The sequence below is a fragment of the Cynocephalus volans genome, chromosome 1 (assembly GCF_027409185.1).
Source record: "Cynocephalus volans isolate mCynVol1 chromosome 1, mCynVol1.pri, whole genome shotgun sequence".
NCBI lineage: Eukaryota > Metazoa > Chordata > Mammalia > Dermoptera > Cynocephalidae > Cynocephalus > Cynocephalus volans.
Window position 1 is genome coordinate 112,390,362 of NC_084460.1, and position 12,871 is coordinate 112,403,232.

General features: G+C 39.3%; 1 protein-coding gene across 1 annotated transcript in view; it reads left to right on the plus strand.

Moving 5' to 3' along the window:
• The first annotated feature begins 865 nt into the window (after positions 1–865).
• Positions 866–12,871, plus strand: part of TPRG1 (tumor protein p63 regulated 1) — a 103,576-nt gene continuing 91,570 nt past the window's right edge. Inside the window, exons 1-2 of the mRNA XM_063087602.1 lie at positions 866–1,087; positions 12,015–12,106. Of these exons, the coding sequence (XP_062943672.1) occupies positions 866–1,087; positions 12,015–12,106 (314 nt within the window). The remainder of the gene's footprint in view (positions 1,088–12,014; positions 12,107–12,871) is intronic.

The window sequence follows — 12,871 nt, forward strand, 5'->3', positions numbered from 1 at the left end:
AGGGGGTCCTGGAACCAATCCCCTGTGTATACCCAAGGACACCTTTATTTTGTATCTTACTTTTTTCCATTAATAATATATTTTGGATGTCTTCTCATGATAAAAATATACACACATTTTTAATGACTACATTGTATTTCACTATATGGTGTAATATATTTTATTCAGCCAATTCCCTACTGATGAATATTTAGTGTCACTACAATTTTTTGCTATTAGACATAATGTCTCTGTCAAATGTTGCTATCGTATACAATGTTTTTCTATTAGACAAAGTTGTATATTTTTCTATTAGACACAATGTGATGAGAACCTTCTCTCTGTATGTATGTCTTTGGGCATTTGTCTAAATTATTTTCTTAGAATAAATTATTAGAATTGGAAATTTGAGGTTTAACAATATGCTCCGTTTTAAGTGCTCTCGTGCCCTATTACTACCCAAGAAACACACAAGAAGGTGTATTAGCATTGCTTTTAACTCTTAAGTAAGCTTGTGGCCTGGTGGGTTTTCAAGCAAACATACTATGAAATCTTGAAGCGAAATTGTTTGATAATTATTTCACACTGCTCGTCTCTTGTTCAGCTTCCAGTTCTGAGATTAAAGATGAGAAAATGGCACTACTTTTCTCTGTCCGGAGAGTCTCTGCTTCTCTCCTCTGGTAAAATGCCCTGAGGCTCACGGTGGTATTTAGCAGCATGTGTTATTGAGCTGCTTCCATCAGAGCCTCTGTTCAGCTAAAGTGTGGCGTGTTCATCAGTTTCAGGAATGTCATTTGCTCATCATAGACTATTTTGCCATAGTTGGGACACAGGCAACTTTTTTCTAATGAGAAGATTATTTCTTCCCTTGTTTTAGGCTGAAGAAATGGCAGCGATTGGGAGTTTCGAAGGATTCCAGCCTGTGTCTCTGAAGCAAGAGGGAGATGACCAACCCTCTGAGACCGATCACCTGTCCATGGAGGAGGGGGACCCAGGCAAGGACCCAGTGCCCGGGCAGCTTTCAAGGCAGTCAAGTGTAACCGAATCGACACTTTACCCCAATCCTTATCAGCGGCCTTATATCTCACGGAAGTACTTCGTTGCACGGGTAAAATCTTTCGTGCTCTTAAATAGTACATAAAACTTCTCCTTAAAAAATCTTAATATCCTTCTATATACCACATGGTTTACCAAGTGTTGTCACATTTTAATAAATGTAATAGTCATAGTAATTATGATGTAGGTGCCATCCCCATTTCACAGATGAAAGATCTGAACTTCAGATAAGTTAAGGGTCTATTTTTGGTCACACTAAGAGTATCAAGGAGAAGCAGGTCCTCCAGCCTCTCTAGATCTTACAGTTCCTCAGTCTCGTGTTAATGCTAAACCTGGCCTCAAAGAACTAATGATCTGTTGTGAGATATTCATAGCAGCTAGAATATAAAGCTGCGAACCCAGTGTGGGTATTCATTGTTGGTTTGGAAAAGACATAGATTATGGAGTAGAAAGCATTGCTGAGAATACACTGCATCTCAATGGTCTACATTGGGATTCTGGTATTATAACATGGGAGCAGGCATTTTTAAATATCAAACCTGTAGCTGAAGTCTGTAGCTGAGTGCTCTTACCTGTGCAATGGAGCAGGGAAAGTAAATGGTTGGGCAGGTAATGGGGATAGGGCTTCTACATTGAGATGTAAAAAGACAATATTTTAAACTTCTAGCACTTGGATCAAGTGGAGAGTGATTCATGGGTTTATACACCTTTCTCTTTTGAGTTCTATTTTCTGCTTATAGATTGTCTTTCCCAATCCTTCAACAGTCTTGTTAACACAGTAGTGGTTAGCTCATGGGCTACAATCAACTAGGAGCAAAATTGGGAAATGTACACTGTGGCAACAGAAACCATCTAATTTTCATGTGTACGTGGGACATCTCTGATGAACAAAAGTATTTTAACTCAATCTCATAAAAAATGGGGGCTTAGATTGATGACTATTTACAAAGCTTTAACTAATGAATCCCGATTTGGTAGCCCTTAAAATAGATTATCTTCAGTTAATATAAAATTTTAACTAAAGGAACTCTGTGTGTGTGTGTGTGTGTGTGTGTGTGTGTGTGTGTGTGTGTGTGTGTGTCTATGTTTAAACATTACATATACTCTTATGCGCAAGGTGCTTTGGTAGGTCCTATACTATGTGTGTATTTGCATGAGTGTTTTTGCATATGTAGAGCATATGGTTTGTTTTTTCAAAGTATGTGAACTTTATTGAATATGCAAAATTAAATTGTAAGATATACCTGCAAAGGAAATCAAAGCATCCCCTAGAATTTTATTTTCTTTGATATTGATGATGTCAGGGTTTGATGAGAGAAGAACACACTGAGTGAGATGGAATAAGGAATTTATTAGTGGGAGATGGTGCAAATATGAGAGCTGGCTGAGAAGTCTATACAAAGCTTTTGTCTTTACATCTGGTGATGGGCTTGAAGTCAGTATAGGTCAACTAGTTGGCAGTTGTAAAAAGGGAATAGGGAATAGGGAATAGTGAATAGGGAAAAACTGCATGGACAAACTGGAATTCCTGATGACAAAGTGGAATTCATGAGGAAAAATGGGAACCTGTGTCTATCTGCCACCAAACCCAACCTTGATGATGTGAGTCACTTTCAGAAGCTGATGCCTTTCCCACTGAGCTGTACCCTGAGGCAGTCCAGGAGCAGGAGAGTCTTAGAGAGGAAGTCTGACTGTAAAAAAAAAAAGGAAATGCAGGTTCAGGTGCTGTCCCTTGCCATCAAGTGACCAGGTTATCAGTTGCCATGAACATGAGCTGCCACAGTGCATGATGACCTGCATTGGTCTTCAATAAGGAAAAGAACTGATGTTTCACTTAGGCCTTTAAAGTCTTACACAAATGTCTCCTGTGGCCAACCTTAATTTGGAAACATATAGAAAAAGCACTTCTAGAAAACGTGGTACCAATTTTGTTAAATTGGCACAGTTCAATGCTACTACCTATATTATTTATTTATTTATTCTATTTTTCACATGATGCCTTAATTTGTGGGGCTCTATGTAGTTTATACAGCAAATTAACATCCTTTGTATGTTTGGTTTTCCAGGGTAACACTGTTGGGTAGGAAGCAGAGGGCTTACCATCCTTATTTTAAGGTTGAACATATTGAAATTTCAGAGGAACTAAGTGACTTATTTAAGTCACAATGTTAGTGGAAGAGCTGTGCTATAGTCTGAGTGTTTATTCCTTCCAAATCTCATGTGGAAGCTTGACCCCCCATGTCGCAGTGTTGAGAGGTGGGGCCTTTGGGAGGTAATTGAATTGTGAGGGCTCTTCCCTCATGAATGGGTTAATCCATTTATGGATTGACAGGTTAATGGGTTAATGAATGAGTGGGTTATAATGGGAGTGGTACTAGTGGTTTTATAAGAAGAGCAAGTGAGCACATTAGCACATACTTTTCCACTCTTACCATGTGACACCTTCCATCACCATGGTACTCCACAGAGAGTCCCCACCAGGAAGAAGGCCCTCATCAGATGCACCCCCTCAACCTTGGACTTCCCAGCCTCCAAAACTGTAAGAAATAAATTCTGTTTCTTCATAATTATCCAGTTTCAGAGGTTCTGTTATATGCAACAGAAAACTAATACAAATCGCAGCTGGATTCTGGATCTTCAGTGCTCTTCCTATGATGCACAGTTGAATTTATGACCCCTTTATAAGGGTTTTCAGTGGACTGACTCCAATCAATGTAAACAACACCTTCTTCATTAGGTATATAGAAAACAACACTAAGGTCTCAAAAGTTTGTGAGGGAAAACCTTCTAATTTTATTAGTGAATCAAAAGTAGACCTGAGGACTCTTTAGGAGCCACAAAGGTGAAATCTCCAAGGCACTCAGCATTTTCTGTCCTTCAGATCAAGAGACACATTAGGAAGAGTTTCCACTGGCAGAGAGCATGTGTACGTGCATTAACACATGTGAAGGTAATAGCTATTGGCTCAACCAAAATTTATAATGATGAGCAGTTTTAAAATAAAGGAATGATCCAGTTTTACTAGTTTGTAAATCAAAAATCTGCTGATGTAGTGGTAGTTGAGAAAATGGAGGGGAGTGTGTGTGTGTGTGTGTGTGTGTGTGTGTGTGTGTGTGTGTGTGTGTGTGTGTGTGGTGTATAAATTTCCTCATCTGCAAAGTGTGGTTAAAATGCCAGTTTTATATAGAGGTTTAAATAAGCTAACTTTGTAAAAATTCTTAGTAGAGTGATGACAAATCTACAAACATTCCATAAATGGTATCTCATTGTTATTATAAATGTTTTCTCTCTCTTTGTTCTTGATTTTGCTTTCACATTTCTGTAACTGATCCTGGGGAATGACATTAAGATGCCTATGACCTCACTGTGACCTCCAGGGTGACATATGAATGTAGATGCGTAGGGTGTGCAGCAGTAAAGAGGAAGCTCATTCATTTTCTCAAGGGAGGGTTATTTAAATAAGACCAAGACTCTTAAAGACACAGATCTTTGAAAGAGTCATCACAAAGAATCACTTCTTAGAGCTGAATTGTGACCAACAGATGATGTGGTCCAGTGCTTCCCACTCTTTACAATGAAAGCAAATCAGATTCTGCATTTTTACAAATTCTCTGGCAGTACTGATGCTCTCTGTCCACAGACCCTACTTTGAGCATGAAGGAGCTGGTCAACACATTCATTTTCAGAAGGAAATAATGCTCAGAAAGAGGGAGTTTCTTGGCCCATGTCACAGCAGTTGGTGAGTGTTGACTTGCCCAAGAGACTAGTAAGTGGCAAAGCTAGGGCTAGAACCAAAGTTTCCCAGTTCCCAATTCATAGTTCTACGACCCCATGCAGCAATGAAAAAGAAACCAATTTACTGCAGAGTATGAATTTAAAGCATATGACGGAATATCAAAAAGTTTGTGGAAAAACAGAATTGGAAGAAAATGCAAATCTGTCTGTGAACTTTTTGAGGTACCCTCTAATATGTTGCAAATTATGTTAAATAAAATAAGCCAGACACAGAAAGAGAAATATTACATGTTCTTACTCATAACAGGGTGCTAAGAAAAAAGAAAAGAAAGAGGGAGGGAGGGAAGGAAGGAAGGAAAGATGGAAGAAAGGAAGGAAAGGAAGGAAGGAAGGAAGGAAGGAAGGAAGGAAGGAAGGAAGGAAGGAAGGAAGGAAGGAAGGAAGGAAGGAAGGAAGAAAAGACTACAGTAGTGCATTGAACTTTCAGAAGGAGAGAACAAACCTAAGGATACTAGTGATGGGGGGTGGGGAGTGATAGGTTGGGTGGATGGCATGGGGAAAGATTATGATTTGTAATGATGAACATGCTAATAAAAAATATTAGCAAGTAAGAGAGTGAAGGAATTTCTTGATCAAGCAATTTATTTTATTAAAAGATTTTAAAATCATTGCACAGGAAATGGTTTATTGAAGACAAATTAGAAAACATAGACAAGCAAAATAAAATAAAAGTCATCATAATCCACAGTTCAAAGTTAACCAATTGAAGTGTATTGAATGTGCTCTTAGACATTTGGTGCATATCCTTTTTCACTTATTTTCTTACATAAAAAATTTGTATAAAATGGGATTATATGCCAAGTATTATTTCCTCTACCAATTATACAAGGGTACTTCCAAAAGTTCACAGAAAATTAGAATTAAAAGATAATATGTGTCCTGGGTCCCCGAGCCAGTGTGGTGGGGATGCTGAAGGCTTCAGCCACACCCTTCTGACATCTGCGTCCAGCCCAGAAATGACCAAGCCACTGCTGAAAGCCCCCTGGGTCTCCTCTGTAGGAATGAGGAGGGTGCCATGGGCCTCGATCATGCCCCCCCCTTTCTTCCCACCCTATTTCCCTCCTCCTTCCCCTTACCCCCTCCCCTCAACTGCTCTGCAACAACATTTTAGAATGGGGCATGGAGCTGCGGGGAAGCCCAAACTAGTCACAACTAGACAAGCTGCCACCACCACTCCTGGGCCCTGCAGCGTCCTGAGGTGTGGAGCCAAGGGAAGCCATAACCCAGCCATGACCAGGTAAAGAGCCCACTAAAAACACCATTTTCTCATGGGTAGTCCATCACAGTCACCACAATTGCCTTGGTTGCCACAAAAGCAGCTAGTCTCTATAGCAGCAGTCACAGCCACTGTGCAGATGGCACGCCAGACTCTCAACTGAACTGCATTAACGCAAGGAGAGGCACCAGCGGAGACCCCAAAAAAAAAGGCCTCTCTTTCCACAAAGCATACTCCAGAGTAATAGAAGTAGCATCTGATTTAATCACACCTGCCTCAGTACTAGACAGATCATCCAGGCAACACCAACAGAGGAGGAGTTAATCTATCAGATGGAGAAAACAAATCTATGGTGATTAGAGCAGGGAGGGGGAGCAGGAAGGAGAAGGTGGAGGGGAAGGAGGAGGGGGAGGGAGGATTGGATAAGGGGCATAAAGAATAACTGACTCATAACAATGAATATGCTAATAAAAAATAAATTAAAAAAATAAAAATCTTTTCATGAACTTTTTGAAGACTGTTCTATACTTCCATAACATCATTTTTAACAGCTTCAAAATATCCCACTATAGGGATGTACTACAATTTATTTAACTGCTGCGGAATATTTAGATTGTTGTCTGCTTATATCTCTTAAACTGGAAAGGGAAGTTGCCCCTTGGCTTTCTGTGGCAGGATGGTGCTGAGTTTCTTAGGTGCTCAATGCTATAATAAGAAGGAGTATCGATTATATAAATTTCAAGCTGGATTGGTAAAGAGGGGACTGATATGGAAATATATGATAAATCTTGACAAACGAGAAATAATTTTAGCATCATAACCTCACGTTAGATCCGAATACCAGATGGTACAATAAGTCAATCTGGCCCTTAAACCTCATGTTCTTTATGGGTCAGTCTGAGATGTTACATCCTTTCCTTAGGTTTCCATCCTATTTTTTATTTACTGAAACTGTGCCCCTCCAATTCAGCTTAGCAGCAATCTGCTCTGAGCTAGAAAGCTCTTAGGGAATATCTAATCCAACCCCTGAAGTACACGAAGGATGAGTGACCAGCAACCTTGGGGCCAGTCCTTGGGGACTGAACAGCAGACCTGAAATCCGGGACTTATGACACCTTTCAACATACCCTGCTGCCTCTGACCTTAGAAAATGAATGAAAGGTCACAGAATTGAAGGTCCAAGCCACTTGCTATCATCTGCTTGGATAACATTTTCTTCCTGTTTTAGATCATCTGCTATTATTCCTTAAATGTATCTAAAAAAGGCTTAGTGCCTTCTCTGAACAAAAGTACCCCTCTAGGCTAATAACGCGAGGTGTATTATGATAATCGTTTTAGTTGTAGAGACTGATATTCAAAAGCAACTTCTTATGAAAGGAACAATACTTAATCCACATGGGGAAAGATATTTTTAATCTCCCTGTAGGACTCTATATTTGCAGATACCTTATCAGAAATTTGAAAGTGATTTGGGATGGGGAATTATCTCTAAATTTATACTTGAGAATGTAAATTACATACAAACTAATGGGACTAAAACTATTTGATCTTTTAATATTTAATTAATGGTTCCCCATGGCCTTTTTATAGCCTGTGTTCTATTGTGAGCAACGAGACTTTAATAAGCAGGTTCAGGGCTTGCCATTGTGTAGCAAGATATCGCGGCTTTCATGACACTAATTTGGCTTTCATACTCTCTCCCTTTCCCTCTTCTCTTGCTGTAGGGTTTCCTGTGTCTTGCTCCCACATTGGGAACAAGTAAATACATTAGTCGTATTGTTACTGCCTGTGTGAGCTTCTTTCTGGTCTAGAAAATAGATATCTCACTGGGCAAAAGGTTTCTTGACTCCCCTGCTTACACTGAAATCTCTTCAAAATTGAAATGAAGATGATTTTTCTTTATGAGAGCAAACCCTTAGCATCAATGAGATAAGATGCATTCTCTCTCCATTTTCAGGGAAAGACAAAAATTGGACTTTGTAAATCATATCTGATGTAGAGCTGATTTTCTTACCTTATGTGTTCATTGAAAAGTGATTCCTGTCTGGCCATGAGAGAAATCTGAGTGTCTGAGTCTCTAGGAGCATTCTTTTCTATGCCACTGTCTACCTAAGGAGCTCATTTGATGGGGAAAATTAGCAGGACGTGGGTATTGTTTGTGTGACAGCTGGCCGCAGGCTAGTCTAGCTAAAGGAAATGCAAGAAAACATTCACATATGTCTTTGAAATTTCCTCAGTAGGTTTGCTTCGAATGAAACTATTCAGTGCTAGACTGTAAGAGACAATATTGCCCATTATTCTGTGTGAGACGATGTGTACATATTATTCCATCATATTTTTTAATTTGTCTTAGGCTGTGAAGAGTCTCAAAAGTAACTGTTCAGTTGCAGTAACCATTTGATCCCCCAAAGTTGGTATGACTATTTCCCTTCTGTTTAATATTAGCAGTAGTGAGAATAACACAGTCTTTTATTATTCAGTGTTTCCTTTTTTTTTTTTTTTTGGTGGCTAGTCAGTACAGGGATCACCACCACGCTCTAGTCAACTGAGCTAACTGGCCAGCCTAAACTTTTTTATATACAGTGTTTCATGGCCTCTCCCAGTCACTCTGTTGCAATTATTATCGTATCCATCTAACAAATAAGCAAATCAATGTATAGAATGATGAGATGACTTACCAAGGATCCTACAGCCATGGTACGGCTGTAATCTCAGAAAGGCTGAAATTCAAACCTTGATGTTCCAGATAAAAGTCAAAGTGTTTACACACTTTATTTTACTTTATTTTTTACCCTAAATGCTGAAGTAAATTTATTATAGTAAACAATAATATAATGGAGGAGACTAAAATCCTCTATTGGGGTACATTTTCCTTCTATGTTCTTTAGGGGCTTGACCTATTTTCCTACTGAAGGTAAGAACAGCTTAGAGAGAGAATATTGACAGGACTTCAGAGGCTACCAATCCGTGCTATAAAGAACACACTTTGTTTTTAGCATTTCACTTTTGAAAAGGTGTACAATAAAACATCACCTCCTTCCTTTGTTTCTATCACATTCCTTCCCCACATACAGGGAAACACTGTTAATAGTTTTTACATATCCTTCTAGGTTAATTTGGGCATTTACAAGCAAACACAAATATTTACTCTTGTCTTCTACTTTTTACACAGATGGTGACATATCTTACTCTGTCTTGTGATTTTTTTTTCTAATATATTTTGAAATATTTCCATATTAACACAAGCTTATTTATTCTTTTTATACATTTATCATATCACAATGTACAGACATACCCCATGTTATGTGTAACTAGTTCCCTGCTGATAGATATTTGTATATATATTTTCCCCCCAATTTTTGCTATCCACAAAGCTGTGAAGAACACTTTGTACCTATGTTTCTTTGCAATAATTTCTGTAGTATGCAATAATATGCAATAATTTCTGTAGTATAACTTCACAGAGATAAAATATCTGGATCAAAGGATAGATCATTTTTCATTTTGATAGATTTTACCAGTTGCTTTTCATAGGGAAGACAAGTAAGATTTTGAAAAATTCTACAATATTATACTCATCATTACCTATATATGGCAAAGTACCTGGCTTAAAAGCATTCAACAAAATGCTTATTTTAGGATTGCTTTATTATTCTTCCACTCCACTTGCAATTCTTTCTCTTGAAAAGTATTAGTCTCATTACTGAGCTATATTTGTTGAGGAAAAAATTATGTGAATGTAGGAAGAGAGACAGAAAATACACCCATGTGGAATCATTAAGGAAAGCATTATTCTTTAGAGGACTTGACCAATGATCCTGTAGGGTCAGACTGCAGCATGGGAGCTGAGGCTAGGTGAAGGGAGGATTGACATGGGATCACAGGGAAATTCTCTCTGGGGAGGTCTAGCCCTGCCAGCAGGGTCGCTGGAAAGAAGATGTTGGTACAACCTTCTGTTTAGTGGCTCGCCGGTACGAGGATCTGAACCTTTGACTTTGTGGTACAACCTTCTCTGTTAGCAGAAGTTCAAAATTTATTTGATGTCCCAGAAGTTGCTAATTTCATGACACATAGGTTTCAGCAGGCATGGGGTGACAACTCTTAACCAGCAGCAGAGGATGATGGAAATCATTCAGTCCACTGGCTGACCATCTATCTCAATGAGAAACTTGTTAAAGTGATAGAATGAGAATCTCTTGGTGTAAGGGCTGTGATCATATTTTTTAAAAGACTTAGAGGAAGTTTTGATCATCAGCTTGGATCAGAAAGTTTGGGTGTAGTCCAGTCAATTGTCTTATATATAAGGGAATAGAGGCCCAGGAAAGTTGTATAATTGGCTATGGTTATTAGAATTAATTCATGACAGATCTGGAATATGAACCCAAGTCTCTCATCTCTGTTCAGGAGCTGTGCTGTCTACTCCCTGGACGACTTGGGCTGTGTGGAGTGAATTCGGGCTGGGGGGGGAGCTAAATAGGTAAAATCTGAACTGTTAATCCTCACTTCATTTGAAGCATCTCCTCTCTTTTTCTGTTTTTTAAGTATGGATTCCCATATAAGACTTTTCTTCACAAAGGACACTGTGATCAAAATGTTTCAAAGCCTTTTATCCCAGGGTGAGAAAACAAGCAAATGAAAATCCTACAACCACCCTACTTCTGGGAGGAAGAGGTATTTGAATGGGTCCTAGCCAAGCTAGTATCCCTGTTTCCTTTTGTGAGAGAAGGGTCTCAGGCTGGAAGAATTAGGAGTGTTAGTATTTACAGAAGGTTAGGTGTTTGGCATCAATGCCCTCTTACACAGGGGATATGAGATCTTACACTCTATTTGTCATTAACACAGCCCAGGGTTGGAAATGAGGTTAGCACTGTGTTGTGGACCTGAAAATGAAAGGTCTGGGTTTCTTGTCCCTCCTCTGCCATTTCTTAGCTGAGTGAACTTGGCAAGTTACTTCCAACACTGGTCCTAGTTTCCTAGTTGATAAAATAAAATGGCTTAAACTAGAGAAGCCCTGTATTGTAGTGGTTCTCAACATTGGCTGCACATTGGGATAATCTGGGATGTTTTAAAAATCCTGATATACTGATATGTGGGTCCCATCCACACTGAGTTTCTGATATAATTGGTCTGATATGCAGCCTGGGTGTTAGGATTTTTAAAAGCTCTCTGGTGATTCTGATGTGCAGCCAATGTTGGTAATAACGGCCTAAAGAGCAATGGTTCTCATAATACAGTCCCCTCACCAACAGCGTCACCTGGGGACTTGTTAGAAATGCAAATTCTCAGGTCCCACCCCAGAACAATTGAATCAGAAACTCTGGGGGTAGTCCCAGAAATCTATATTTTAACGCACACTCCTGGTGATTCTGATGTGCACAGAAGTTTATGAATCATTGAGCTAGAGGGTCTAGAAATGTATTAGGACAGGTGCCAATCAATCTTTAAGCTACAGCTAGGCCTGTAGTAGGAAACTTGTTCGAGGAAGGGTGAAGAAAACAGAAGCGAGGAGACAGAAAGAGGTAATCTCCCAGAGTCAGTTAAAATCTATGGTCAGAGCATTGGAAGAAGGCTGCTATTTTGTGCTTTATTGGCATGTACTGTCTGAAGAAAGAAAAGGTTTGATTTAAAAATTTATAGATTACTAAATGCCTTGAACTTCCTGATAAACACATTTGTTGGGAAAACTGATCCTCTGAAAATGGCCATCTTCATTTCTAGGAGAAAGTATGAGTAAGATTATGAAAAACAAAACTTGGATCACTTTCGCTCCACCTCCGGAGAGAAGCTTAATAAACACCAGAGTTCAAGACTAAGTTCTCTGGCAGGCAGTGCCTAGAACAAGCAGGCAACTGCAAGAACTACTTTCCTGATCAGCTTTCTGGAGAAGCTGCTGGAATATACTAACTAATCATAAGCACAAAGCAGGCTCTGTCTTCTCTAAACTAGCCATTTTCTTCTTCCCACTCAGCCGGGGGCCATTGAGACTGCCATGGAAGACTTGAAAAGCCACGTAGTGGATACTTCTGGAGAGACCATTCAAGGCTTCTGGCTCTTGACAGAGTGAGTAGTTACAGCCAAGGCAAGGGCAGTGGAAATACAGCATTTTCCTTGACACCAACATAACAGAATAGGGGATGGACCTGTGGTAGGATTTCTTCTGGTTGCTACGTAAGATAATCGGTTGACTTATTCAGTTAGTGAGACAAGTTTCTTAGTGTTGCATGGCTGATGATATGACCAAATTTGACCCCCCACAACTGTTTTCCAGGTTGGTCCCCTCACTCATCCATCATTATGACTACTTAGGTCAGACCTACATCAACTCTCAAGGACTGTTATAGCATCCTGACTCTCTAGTTCCAATCTCTCCCCCTTATAAACACTCTCCCTATAACCCACATTGGGCTACTAATCATTCTGTTTCAGGTACAGTGGAAAAGAAAGCTAAGAAAGAGGATAGATGAGATCAGCATACATACAGTTTGAATTTTATCTTATGTACGATCATATGAGCAGCAAAACTGGAGAAATCATGCAGTATAAGGAAGACAGGCCAGCTGTTCAGAGTCAGAATAAAACCAAGTCTAACACTTAAGTCTTATTGCTTTAAGGACTCCCTGTGTTCACCAAGGCTTATCTTATCTATAAATGCTTTCATTGCAAATGCCACTGTGAAAATAGTTACCATTCTGTTCTGCCCAGAAACTCTGTTTTCTGTGTGACCCTTTCTTCATCCACCAGGTGATTATTAGCAAATATACACATAGTAAGGGAAAGAGACAATTTGTTTCTACTATAGAACCCATAATATTAAATGAATAATGC